We start from the raw sequence: 14,135 nt of genomic DNA on the forward strand, positions 1-14,135 counted from the left end.
AGGCTGAGGCAAGAGGATCGCTTGAGCCCAGGAGTTTGAGGTCGCTGTGAGCTAGGCTGACGCCACGGCACTCTAGCCAGGGGAACAGAGTGAGACTCTGTCTCAAAAAAAAAAAAAAAAAAAGAAAATGACACAAATGCTTTCAGGGCGCTATTATTTCACAAAGTTTCATAATAAAATAACTCCTGAGGTAATGGGGAGTGGATTACTGATAAGTTAAAATTTGATTTTTAGATATTCTTTTTTTGCTTTCCTTTTGGGGTAGTATATCTGAAATCATTCTATTTGCAGATTCAGGGGAACAGAGTGAGACTCTTCTCAAAAAAAAAAAAAAAAAAAGAAAATGACACAAATGCTTTCAGGGTGCTATTATTTCACAAAGTTTCATAATAAAATAACTCCTGAGGTAATGGGGAGTGGATTACTGATAGGTTAAAATTTGATTTTTAGATATTCTTTTTTTGCTTTCCTTTTGGGGTAGTATATCTGAAATCATTCTATTTGCAGATTCAGTTGTCTCAGCACATACAGAATTTTTTTTGACATTACCGGTTTCTTACAAAGGATACGGACGAGATGCGTAGTGTGAGGTGTGGGAAAGGGCAGGAGCTCCGGTGCCCTCCCGGGGTGCGCCGCCCTCCAGGAACCTCCATGTGTTCAGCTATCTGGAAGCGCTCCAAACTTGTCGTTTTGCGTTTTTATGGAGACTTCATACATACACATGATTGATTAAACCATAGGCCACTGGTGGTCAACTTAACCTTCAGTCCCTCTCCCAGCCCTGGAGGCTGGTAGGTGGGACTAAAAGCCCCGACCCTCTAATCCTGCCTGGGTCCTTCAAGTGACCAGTCCCCATCCTGAAGCTGTGTAGGGGATGCCAGCCACCAGTCAACTCATTAGCATGTAAAAAGACATCACTTTGGAGATCCCAAGGATTTCTGCCAGGAAGAGACCAAATATACATTTTATAATATCACAATCCACCCCTGCCAATATTACTAGACTTCCATTCCATCATTACTAATTAGTCCAGTCCATTGTCATACTGTATGACTACGTGTCCCAGGGCGAGGCCACTCAGGTTTGCAGGCTTCCACTGATCAAGTCAGGTTCTAAAAGCAGGAGTGGTCTTGGCAAACCCAGCTTCACCCTTTCAGGCATCTGGTATAACTGAGCTGAGGGATGATGTCATCTCTTGCTCCGAGTTAACGTAATATTGGATTTCCCTGAATTCATAACCATTAATATTTATTCCTCTACCCACAGCTGCTATTCTTCCTTTCACTGATAATCTCTGGAAGGGACATTAGTCAGCACATTTATGGCAAAAATCTGAATTGTGCATTACTACTTACTATCACTACTTTTGAGCCACTGATCCATTTTTATAAAATGGGATATAATGCAACACGATAATAACAACAAAACAAGCAAAGTTAGCTAATGTCAACTATAACCCTCAAATTAAGTGAAGCCTAGCTCCACCCCATTAACATGTTAGCTAAGACAATGAAATCAATTCATTACATGCACATTCTTTAAGAATGCAAACATTAATATTAAGAACATGGTGGGATTTCCAAAAAAACCAGAATCTTGTATTTCAAGTTTATAAAATGTATGCAAAAAAATTATTCCTGTTCGGACCACTTACATACCTCAGGGATACTTATGGTTCTTGGCACACATTTTCAGAAACACCAACCAAGCACAATCTTTCAGAAACTACTGGCATGAACACATCTAGCCCTTACTTCGGTAGGGCTTTATTTATTTTTTTTTTAAGGTACCCAACAATTACTTTTGGAAATTTTTCAGGAGGCTTATACAATTGCTCTTAGCAATTGAGATTCTAGAAATTCTACTCTAGCTATTTATTTGTAACAGAGAATCCCAAAAGATCATTCCCAAGGGTGGTGGGAATGATTAAAATAAGCTTAAGGAAAAAGAGAACTTAATTTTATGGAATTTGTATCTCCAATGCAGACCTCTCCTCTCAGTCCCAACCTGAATATCCACTTCCCACTTCCCAAAAAGAATTTGGCATTTAAGTAATTAAATGAAAACACATTTATTTTCAAAGAAATGTAACCTTGCTTCTTAATTTTACTGTGATGAAGAGGAAAGAAAAGCAAGGCTGAAAACCTTCATTTGAATACTTGTCACCACTAATTACCTGTTAACCTCTGTATGCCACAATTTTACAGTCTATTAATATATGAAATAGGGACATCTTAAAGGTACCACAAACTCAACATATATGAAACCAAATTCACGATCTTCCCCCAAATGGTCCCCTGCAGTGTTTCCCACTGCAAGGAGTGGTTCCCTCATCTGTCTAGTCCACAATCCAAAAACCTAGGAGTTATCTTTGATACCATCTTCTCCCTCATCCCTATATCTGATCCAACAGGAAACTGTTAAATTTAATTCTGAATATTTCTCAAATTCATCCGTTTCTTACCATCCCCACTGCCGCCATCCTAGCACAAGGCATCTGCATCTCTCATCCGGACTACAGCAAGGCTACTACTGTAAGTGGTCTCTAACCATCTTCTGCACACCTGTCCTGTCTGCCCCCTCCCAACTAGTTCTCTGCACAGATACCCAAGCAATCTTTTCAAAATACAGATCTGATGTTATCCCCTTGCTTAAAACCCTTCTGCAGCTGTTCATTGTTTAAGACCAAAATTGTTAAGGCCAAAGTGCTATGGGTCTGTCTCCTCCAGCCTCTTCTGGCGAGGCCTTCCCCAGGCTCCCTGCTGCAGCTACGTGGGTTCAGCTTCTGAAACACACCACTCTGTTCCCTCCTACAAGGCTCATGCTCTTCTTTCCATTCTGAAATACTCTCCCTTCCTCTTCGCCTGGCTAACGCACTCATCCGTCAGATTTCAACTAAGGCGACACTTCCTCAGGAACTCTTCCCTGCCCCCAAAGTCGCTATTGGGTTACTCTGCATAGACCCATGTTCCTTATCTGGGTCATAATTATACAATCTTGGGCATTTGAAGTAGGTCTGTTTTCCCTACTATGGTGTAAACTAATGGCAGGAAGTATTGTGTTTTATTCATCATTATACCCAGCACCAAACAACACACTGGCAAATAGTAGGTGCTTAGCTTATTGAATGAATAAATACACGAATGAATAAATGAGTCAGTACCATCTGCCAATTCCCACTTACCCCTGTTGATTCAAAATTTTATCATTGGTTGTGAAGCAACTGTCACAAGAGCTACACACATTTGCTCTTAAGGATTATGAGTCACTAGACTCAGCTTCTTGAAATTAGAGACTTTGTCTTACTCGGATTTGAATATATAGAGAGGCAACATAACATACTGGTTAAGAACTCAGGATTTGAAGACAGACAGGTTGAGTTTCATCTAGCCTCTAATGCTTACTGTGTGACCTGAAGGCAAGTGACTACTCAACTTCTTTGCTTACCAGTTTCTTCATCTATAAAACAGGTATAAAACAGCACCTATCTTACAAGCTTATTGTGAGGATTAGCTAAAAGTATGCATGTAAATGTCAGCACAAGGTCATTCTCATTATTCCACAAATGATTGTTAAAATAACCGTAGCTGATAGACCTTAATAAGCAAATACACAAAAATTTTGCAACAAAAGCATTCAGTGCCTGTAGAACTACTGATATCCCAACATCCCAACAAAGATTGTCTCCAGACAGTCCCAGGCAAACAAAGGAAGAAAGCGTTTGTGACCTTGGGCACTCTCAACACAGTGCAATGACAATTCACCATAAAGCTTTCAAGTCTTTGTTCCTTAAGGCTATTAATAGTAATTATATCAACCTACTAATAGCGTATAAATCACATATCTCAGAAAAACAAAGGGAACCAAGCAGTGAAGCACACTAAAAATAGAATAAGAACAAAAAAATTTTAATGGGGTAATTCTTCTGGAGTAGTTAAAAAGTACAACTAATAAGAGAAAACCAGTCGAATACCTAACAAAAGTACAAATGTGTACACAGTAATATCATTTACATTATGAGAGATTTACATTTTCATTTTATAAATTCAGTTTTAACTCTATCACTAATTGTCTCAAGTTTGAGGAATTGAGAGAATGATATCAAAAAAATTTCATGGTTAAGTCTTTTAGTGGAATCATATTTATTTTCAAAGAAGTGTAACCTTGCTTCTTAGTTTTAGTATGGTGAAGAGGAAAGGACACAGAACTGCAAAGCTGAAAACCGTAATTTGAATGCTTGGCACCACTAATTAGCTGTTAACTTCCATATGCCACAATTTTCTAATCTATATAAAATAAGGATGTACGTTGGTAAAATGTCAATAATTATTAAATGTGTATGGCGAGAATTCTTCGATTCATTATACTGGATCATTTTTGTGTATGTTTTAATTTTTCCATTTTGAAACATTAATAGAAAGGATAACCTCTGCTTAGCTGCCTCACTACTGTGCGGATCAAATGAAATAAAGTACATTATCCTACTATGTTGGGTAGTGTCTAAGTAGTTTAAGATATTCTTTTAAAGTCTTCTTCACTAAGTATAGTATGTAGCCAAAAAGACAGCTAAGGATTTTAAAAACCAATTTTAGGAACATTTGGTAGTGTCCTCTTCTGGCGGATTTTCATAAACAATCATGATTTTCTTATCAAAAAGTAATTGCTCTGCAAAAAGCTAACCAACGTGTTCAGCAGCTAAATGTAGATATTAGGAGACTTTTGCCAATTTCCAGATAAAAATCAATTAACAGACATCTCCTACAATCTTAAGTTTCTTCCATAGATTCTTCTCAAATATTTAGCATCTGCTACAACTTGGGTCTACTAGAGCCTAACATGTGATATCTAGTTCAATTCATTCATTAATTCAACAAATGTTGACTGGCCGCTCACTGTGCCAGGTGCTAAGCTAGAACAGAAAATTAAGGCTAGTGCCTGCCTTCCTGGGGTACAAACTTGCATGTTTATTTACCTTCACTATTTAATTATAATTCTGTGGCTATGCAAAGTACACCCCATAGTGAGAATGGAGCCCCCTGATATTGTACAGTGCACAACTTACATATTTCAACATGGCTGCAGCCCTAAAGTCTAACACGGGATTTCTCAACTTGGCACTATTGACACTTAGGTGTTGCTCCATGAATTAATATAGATGTGTTTGCAGACAGGATTTGTCTTAGGAGTTTTTCAGAGCTTTGCCCTGAAGGAATATCTGAACGTGTTGGTTTGCATTTCAAATGCTGTTGCACTCGGAAGGGCATCTCTGAAAGACAGTGGCGGCTATATCCCACAAAGGCCGAGTTTCTCAGACCTAAAGGTTTGGGTTTGCTTTGTAAAGCAAAGTGAATCTGTTAAAAACTACAGGATGAGGGCTGACAATGGAGTGCCCCCCGGAACAGACAGCTGCCCGAATGGCTAAAAGCAAGCTCCTGTTTAAACACTACAGACTGCCTGTCTCCATTCACAATAACCTAATAAATATGGAGCCAATATATCTCTGTTTATCCCCTCTGTTAAGTGATAAATTTACCTTAGAACTTAGAAGTTAATCTTTGAAAGATTTTGTAACCATTTGTTCACGTAGATAGAATTAGTTAAAGGATCTGTGGAAGCCTTTTGAAAACCTGTTAACCTGAGAGGAACTACCTGTTGTTATGTAAATCTGTTACCCCTGGCAACTAATCACTATTCCCTATAAGTTACCATGTAAGACCTCATTCGGGCTTTTTATTTTTTTTATTTTTTGAGACAGAGTCTGGCTCTGTTGCCCGGGCTAGAGTGCTGTGGCGTCAGCCTAGCTCACAGCAACCTCAAACTCCTGGGCTGAAGCGATCCTCCTGCCTCAGCCTCCCGAGTAGCTGGGACTACAGGCATGCGCCACCATGCCCGGCTAATTTTTTCTATATATATTTTTAGTTGCTCAGATAATTTCTTTCTATTTTTAGTAGAGACGGGGTCTCGCTTTTGCTCAGGCTGGTCTTGAACTCCTGAGCTCAATCTGCCCGTCTCAGCCTCCCAGAGTGCTAGGATTACAGGCGTGAGCCACCGCGCCCGGCCTCATTCGGGGCTTTTTGAGATCCATGGAGAAGGTCTAGGCCCCCTGAGATCCCACTTTGTCTATAATCTTCATAAACTTATAAAACTATATCTTTGTCTCTGTGTATTCTTTTATTTTCCATTTTTCTCTATTATTTTCTTATCCCTTACAACTCTACCAAAGGGACCCGGTTTTTTGCTAGGAGCTTAGCTACCTCCCCGCATTTAGGGCTGGGTAATTCTTTGTTGTGGGGGGCTGTCTTGTGTATTGTATGTTTAGCAGCATCCCTGGCTTCTACCCACTAGATATATCATCCCCTCCCCCCATGTGACAACCAAAAATGTCTGCAGACATTGCCAAATGTCCCAGAGAGGGAGCAAAACAGTGGTTAGAACCAGTTCTAACATTAGTAGCTAGTAAGTAGCAGAGGAAGAACTAGGACCCATATTTATTTTTTTCTCAAAATAATGCTTTCATTGCAAAAGTAATGTACGACCATTGTCAAAATGCAAACCCAGAAGCTCATAAAGAATAAGAATTCAGGCCAGACACAGTGGCTCATGCCCGTAATCCCAGCACTTTGGAAGGCTGAGGCAGGATTGCGTGAGGCCAGGAGTTCAAGACCAGCCTGGGCAACATAGTGAGACCCTGTCTCTAAAAAAAATTTTAAAATTAGCCAGGTGCTGTGGCACACAAAATTGAAAAATTAGCTGAGCATGGTGGTGCATGCCTATAATCCCAGCTACTTGGGAAGCTGAGGCAGGAGGGCTGCTTAAGCCCAGGAGTTTGAGGTTGCAGTAAGATATGATAATGCCACTGTACTGTGGCACAGGCCACAAAGTGAGACCCTGTCTCAGGAAAAAAAAAAGTAAGAATTTTCCCTTTCTCCCTCTCCTCCCCTGCCTCTTCCTCCATGGGTAACCATTGTTAAGTTTAATGTGTAGACACTTTTAATTACACACATGCACACATACACAGGAAGAAAAATGTTTTCCTCTTTTTTAGTTCTGCGACTTGCGTTTTTTATTCAATACGATAATGTGAGTAGATTTCTATTCCCATTCTTCATAAACTGCAAAGTGGTCCACATTATGGGTGTATCACGCTTCAAGCTTTCACTACTGATGGGCATTTATATAGTCTTCAGTTTTTGGTTATTTCTAATAATGCTACAATGGGAAAATGTTGTAATTACATCTGTTTTTCCATACCTATGCAAAGATTTCCACAGCACTGACTCTTAGAACTGCTGAGTCAAGGGGATGCACTCCTTTTCCTCTTCACAGCTGCCATAAGAAGGAAATAAGATAACGTATCTAAAAAGGCTTTTAAGAGCGCTGTATATTATACATCCCCAATTCATAATCAAGGCATTCCCGGAGTAGTTAATCTTCCCCTTTAAGTCTGCTTGTATCTTTATGTTATCAAAAAGTGACTCGTATTCCTTTTTAAAAAATCCTCATTGCAGCAGTCCTAGGAGAGCTACTTTAAGCAACTCCAAGATAAAGCAGTGAACATAATCAAGCATTGTGAAAATGAGGAGAAATGTGTTCCATATCCAACATTTTCAGTGTGACAAATAAGTAATGCTTACCATTGTTAAGTATTCCAGATAAAATACAGAGGGATGTTTAATTCACTCCAGGATTTTCATTATATTTCATATTGATTTTTATCAGAATTATAGGATAAAGGTACACTGTAACTGATATGCTTTAGTAAACTTAATTTAACACCTTGCCCTGGCTCTCAGAACCACTTGCAGTATTTAATACTGCTTAGGCAGTATTAAATTTAGGTTTAGTCAGCAGTTCTTGAGGAGAGGAGACAACCTTCACATTTAAAAAAAAAGTTTCAGCATCATCAGATCAAGTAAATGCAGAGTTCAGCATCTTAATTTGGGGCCATAAATCTCTCAATCGGCAATAAATACGTATTATGAGCTAGTACATTTAGAGTATCATGAAGTAAAATACCTAATGACACATGAAGTTGCTTGCTATCGGCTGGATGACCCTGATATAGACTCTTACAAATTTCCTTCTTAGAACTGTCTGATTATGAATGAATAGTATGGACTGGAAGGAAATACAGAAAAGTGAAGACAGCTGCTTTGTTGGGACAGCAGGATAACACTTTTTTCTTAGTTTCCATTGGTCTTATGCTGTTTGGGCTGCAATTCATTGTCAATTCACTATTTCCATAATTACTTTCATCAGATACCCTTGAGAATTCACGAAATCAATATGAATAGGGAATTGTCTACAACCTTTGTACTTAACTGTGGCACTCCAAGTGGCAACAGTCACATCACCTGGGAGAGCATCAGAAATGGAGAGTCTTAGGCCCTGCCTTTGACCTACTCAGTCAGCATCTACCTTCCCAGGGGATCCCTGTGTACATTAAGGTTTGAAAAGCCCTTGTCAATTAGACCAGTGATTCTCAAGGGGTGGGGAATGTGGGGAACAACTTTGTCCTCCAGGGCACATTTGACAGTGTCTGGGGACATTTTTCAGTGGGTGCTACTGGCATCTCGTGGGTAGAGGCCAGGGGACTGTAAACATCCTGCAAAGCACAGGAAAACCCCTCCTCCACAACAAAGAATTGCCCAGTCCAAAATTTCAGAGGTTGAGAAACCCTGACCTAGAGGGAAAAGAGTTTTGCCCAATTCCATATATACCGTTGACTGTAAAATAAAAAGAAATAAAAAGAAAACCAAACAGAAGTAAAACCCCAAAGTTCATATTGTCTGTTTTGTCAGAATTCAAATATTCATATTTAACTTCCATTTTTACTGGTAAAAGGCTATCTTCTATAACTTCCACTTCAGAAGAAAAGAGCATGAGGTCACTGAATTAACAGTAGTATTAGAAACAATATCATGGGCCGGGCATGGTGGCTCACGCCTGTAATCCTAGCTCTCTGGGAGGCTGAGGCGGGCAGATTGTTTGAGCTCAGGAGTTCAAGACCAGCCTGAGCAAGAGCGAGACCCTGTGTCTACTAAAAATAGAAAGAAATTAGCTGGACAACTAAAAATATATAGAAAAAATTAGCCGGGCATGGTGGCACATGCCTGTAGTCCCAGCTACTCCGGAGGCTGAGGCAGGAGGATCGCTTGAGCCCAGGAGTTTGAGGTTGCTGTAAGCTAGGCTAATGCCTGGCACTCACTCTAGCCAGGGCAACAGAGTGAGATTCTGTCTCAGAAAAAAAAAAAAGAAACAATATCATGTTTCCCCAAAATGGGAACAAAACATCTAAATTAACATTTTCATCAGAATAAAAAAGGACCATTAAAAATAATCCAATCATATTGTCATTATTAAACTATACCTATGCTGTTCTGTAGAGCAGATTTCTAAAGAAACAAATTGTATCAGCAGTAATGTCTGGGGATAAAAAAAAAAGAAAAAAACCAAAACAAATTCTACACTTTTTCCAAAAACTATTTCAATCATTAACAACTCTTGTTGTCACATGGTTATTTAATACTGAATTTAAACTATCATCTGAAAGAATTTAATTTCAATTCTTTGGGAAGAAAAATAATGCTATTAGAATAAAAATGTTCTGTACTGAAATTATTGAAATAAAAACTCATATCCTAATTTTAAAAAATTACTTGCTAGATGTGGGGAGGGGGCTCCACGGCCAGCCATGGTACCGGAGCAGGTTCCAGGAACTGAAAGAAGAAATGAGCAGCAGCAGGCAGGTGAGACATGCTCTTTATTGTCGGGGTGAAACAGCGAGAACATGGCGAGTCCTATATGGCTCAGAACCACAATGGCAACATGCCACGCGAAAGCGTGATCACATGGGTTCACATAGGAGATGACACCATGTTACATAAGCGTGCTGACTCATGCCTTACCAGAAGGCTGGCTGGCCTCAGGGGTGGGCTAGGAAAACACTCTGGCAGTCATCTTAGTTTGGCCTAAGAAACCTATTGGCTATAAAATGGATTTCCCTTACCTTCCACCCCCTGGGCAACAGGTTTCGCTGCTGACACATAGGGAGCATAGGGAGGCCCCTTGGGCGCAAAGGCCACAACAACAATACAGGGAACAGCATAGTATTATCCAACTACAGCAAGCAGTTCCTAACACTAAGTGTCCAACACCAGGGTAACAAGAGGCACCCCCACCATTGTTGTGATGGGTCTCCCGTTAGCTCTTGGATGGCCTGTACCTTGCCATCAACTTCCTTTAATGCAGCGGAGACATGTCTGGTAATTGGGTATATATACACAACATTCAGTATGTATGACTGCGCATGTGCCCCCTTGGGCTGCAGTAAGGAGATCAAGGGCCATGTGGCTTTGCAAAACCACCTTTCTCATCTGGGTGATCTCATCCATCCAAAGAGTCAAGGCCTGACTGGTTTGATTCAGGGCTGAGCAGTACACCCCGCTAGGGCATTCACTTCTATTTCTACCTTAATGGCTCCACCCCCAGGGAAAAAGATGGCTACCAGGTAGAACCACCATGGAGTTTGTTTCACCCAATGCCAACAGGAGAACACGGCATCCCAATTATACGGTTTCTCGGTGAAGGTGGGGAGGACCTTCCCTGGGATATATGGCCATCCCCAAGTGCACCTCCAGTGCACCTTCCCATCCAACGAGCGGGAATATAAAGCTACCCATACTAGGCGGTGCCCTACTAGCCAACCTTGGGCTTTCCATGTAGGTAACCAGACAGTGAGGTCCTTAAACATGGCCCAGTTATCAGTGCACACATGCTTGTGCACAACCACAATCCACATAGTACACAATTCAGCCCACTGGCTGCTCTGCCCCTGCCTGGTTTCAAACCAAATTTCATCATGATCAAACTGGACAGCCACTGCCATCCACTGGGCTGAGGGGCCACAACTGGACCTGTCAGTATGCCAGGCCTCCACTGGAGGGGGACCCCATCCTTCAAGGTACAGGCTCTCTTCCCTAGGTATTACCGTGGTCTGAGGGTCAGCATCAGACACAATTTCAACAGGGCCCAGTGCTGTCTGCAACTCTGCAGTCAAAGGGCTGGAGCTGAACTCTGCTTGTTGCTCCAAGTAAGCTCCCCACTTTGCCAGCGTGGGTGTTTGGGCTACCCCTGATCGTGGGCTGGTTATCCCTGACCTCACCCACCCTGCTATGGGACACGTGGTGTACACTAGCACTTTAGACTGCCCAGTTATGGCTTCACGGGCCTGAAGGGCGGCATACACAGCCCCCAGCTGCTTTTCCACCAAGGAATAGAGCTCTTGAGGGCCCTTCCAAGTCTGGGAGCAAACCCAATAGGAACTCGCTGCTTATGCTGGTGCTGCCACAAACCCCAGCCCATCCCGCTTGAGTCGACTGTCACGTCGAGGTCAAACAGCTGTGAGCGGTCAACCACTTATAGCATCTGGGCTTGCGTGACAGCCCCCTTGGCTGCCATAAAAGCGACTTCTGCTTCTGGGGACAAGTCCCACTGTGCCCCCTTCTAACATAATGCATGCAAAGGCCATAACAATTGGGCCAAGTCGGGAATGAATATACACCAATACCCCAAAGAGCCCCACAAACACTTTTAACTGTTTTACCATAGTGGGTCAGGGGAAGGCTTGATTCTTACGTATAACTGCCTCGGAGATTGCTTTCATCTTACCCAACCAGACAACACCCAACAATCTGACCTACAAGCCAGGCCCCTGGACCTTGGAGTGGTTCACCACCCAACCCCTTTGTTCCAATGAGGTTCAAAGGCTGGCAGTGGCTTCTTCTAGATCTGAAAGAGAATCAGAGGTTAACATTGTATCATCAATATAATGAAATAAGTAACACTGAGGATGGCCGGCTCCATGTGACCAAGTCTTGTGCCACCAAACCATGACATATAGGTTGGGCTGTGGAGGTGACCTTGTGGTAATGCCACAAATGTCCACTGTCGTCCTTCCCACGTGAAGGCAAACTGGTCTTGACTGTCCATAGTTATGTCTATGGAGAAAAAGGTGTTGGCCAGGTCCACCACACAGTGGTACTGCCCAAGCACCAAAGTCAATTGATCCATCAGATCCAGTATGGATGGCACCGCGGCATGCATCAGGGAGTCACTTTATTCAGTTCTCAATAGTCCACTGTCATTCTCCAAGATCCACCTGGTTTCTTAACCGGCCAAACAGGAGAGTTGAATGGACTGTGAGCAAGGTGCACTATGCCGACCTTTTCCAACTGCAACGTGGTTTGTGAAATTTCTTCGTGCCCCCCCAGGCAACCGATACTATCAGGTGTGTACCACACGACGAGGTGTGGCAAAACCTGTGGTTGGTGATGGGGGTGGCCATGCACCACCGGCTTCACAACCCTAACTCGGAGGCGAAACTCACCTGCAGAGGTAGTTAGGGTTAGACCACTCAGGATATCAACACCTATATTCCTTCACGGGGGACACATACACAGTGTAAGGCCCAGGGGCTAAACGCCCTATCCCCAATGGAATACTCACTTGCTTAACTTTAACAGTTTGCCCACCATAGCCATCTACATAGGCTGCCCAGCAAACCGCTCAGGGTTTGCATAGATTGGGGAGCAGTCAGCTCCCGTATCCACCAAGGCCAAAACCTGCTGTACATTTGTAGGGCACCAATGAACAGCAAGTTACACGTGCAGCCTCCGGTCATCTGGGGTCCCCTCTAACCGGGTGCCTCGGCCTAACCCCTAATCCATATGAAAGAGGAGGCTTCAACCATAAAATATTGCAGCCACACAGTACAGGTCTCTTTGGCAGGCGTCTCTCAGTTCTCCCCTTCTTGGGTGCTTGCATAAACCGCTGGTGGGGAGCCAGCTGATTGATTCCACAGAGCCAGCAACACTTCATTAGGCTGTCTATCTTCTCTTTATCTACTCCTGCTAGTGTGAGATCTAGCCACATCTGGGTTCACAACACCTTTTGGGTTGTCCTGACTTCTGCAGGGGGCCCTGACTTTGTGGGCCCTTTTTGGGTCCTTGCAGCATACGCACTGTCTCTTCCCCCCTTTCGGTCTGTTGGCATCCCTCACATAGGGTGTGAGCACAGCGCCAGTGAACTAATCAAATGGGGGTGGAGGGGGGCTGTGGCTAGGATTAATAGTAAAGCACTCCTCATCGGCAGCTGGTAAATTATCATAAAAATGGCCTGGTGCATCCCCAACTCCCACAGCTCCTCGGTGTGCAAGCCGAGCATGAGGAACACTCTGCCACTGTGGGCACACCCTGCACAACCCCCTGGGGTCCCATGGTTGCTCCTGCTCCATTCTTTGTTCCACAACCGGGTGGGCATTCAGCAGGGGAGGGGTCCTGCCCTCAGTCTCGCACACACTTGCAGTTTCATCCGCGTCCGCGGCTGGTGCACTCATTTACCCCTTCTCCAAAGCCTGTATCCAGGCTTTCAAATTCTCTTCTGTCACCCGTAATTCTCTTACCTGGGCTTCATACTGCAGGGTGTCTTCATGCCGTTCACGGAGGGCTGTGAGGAAGAGCCAGTCCACCTGACCAGCTCGCTCCTTAGGTTGCAGTGACTCTTCCAAGGCCCACAGGGCCTTTTTCATGGCAGCAAGCATACATGCCACCTGCTCCCACTCCGTGGCAGGGGCCCACAACATGAGGACAACTGCCACCGGCTACCACAAGCCCTTGAGAGACCACATATCCTCCCCTACTGGGGCAGAGAAGACACTTTCCCTGCTGAATCCTGCCGACTACGCCAACTGTGGGGAGGAATCTCTGCGGCCAGCAAGGTACTGGAGCAGGTTCCAGGAATTGAAAGATGAGCAGCAGCAGGCAGGTGAGACGTGCTCTTCACTGTCGGGGTGAAGCCATGGCAGTGAGAATACGCAGAGCGCTTATATATGGCTCAGAACCATAGTGGCAACATGCCAAGCAAAAGTGTGATCACCGGGGTCTCACATAGGAGATGACACCATGGTTACATAAGCGAGCTGACTCATGCCTTACCAGAAGGCCAGCTTGCTGGAAGGCCGGGCCGGGAAAACACTCTGGTAGTCATCTTAGTTTGGCCTAGGAAACCTGTTGCCTATACAAATGCATTTTCCCTTATACTAGATCTAATTTGTACACAATAGGTTGGAAAAAACC

The 14,135-nt window shown here is 43.3% G+C and overlaps 1 protein-coding gene across 1 annotated transcript in view; it reads right to left on the minus strand.

Annotated features, from left to right (window-relative positions):
* The window catches only part of CHRNA5 (cholinergic receptor, nicotinic, alpha 5 (neuronal)), a 32,878-nt gene extending 19,290 nt beyond the window's left edge, over positions 1-13,588 (minus strand). Inside the window, exons 1-3 of the mRNA XM_012651863.1 lie at positions 13,463-13,588; positions 10,010-10,067; positions 7,252-7,281 (exon numbers count right to left, since the gene is read on the minus strand). Coding sequence (XP_012507317.1) covers positions 7,252-7,281; positions 10,010-10,067; positions 13,463-13,588 — 214 coding nt within the window. The remainder of the gene's footprint in view (positions 1-7,251; positions 7,282-10,009; positions 10,068-13,462) is intronic.
* Positions 13,589-14,135: the final 547 nt, after the last annotated feature.

The sequence above is a fragment of the Propithecus coquereli genome, unplaced genomic scaffold (assembly GCF_000956105.1).
Source record: "Propithecus coquereli isolate 6110/MARCELLA unplaced genomic scaffold, Pcoq_1.0 Scaffold372, whole genome shotgun sequence".
NCBI lineage: Eukaryota > Metazoa > Chordata > Mammalia > Primates > Indriidae > Propithecus > Propithecus coquereli.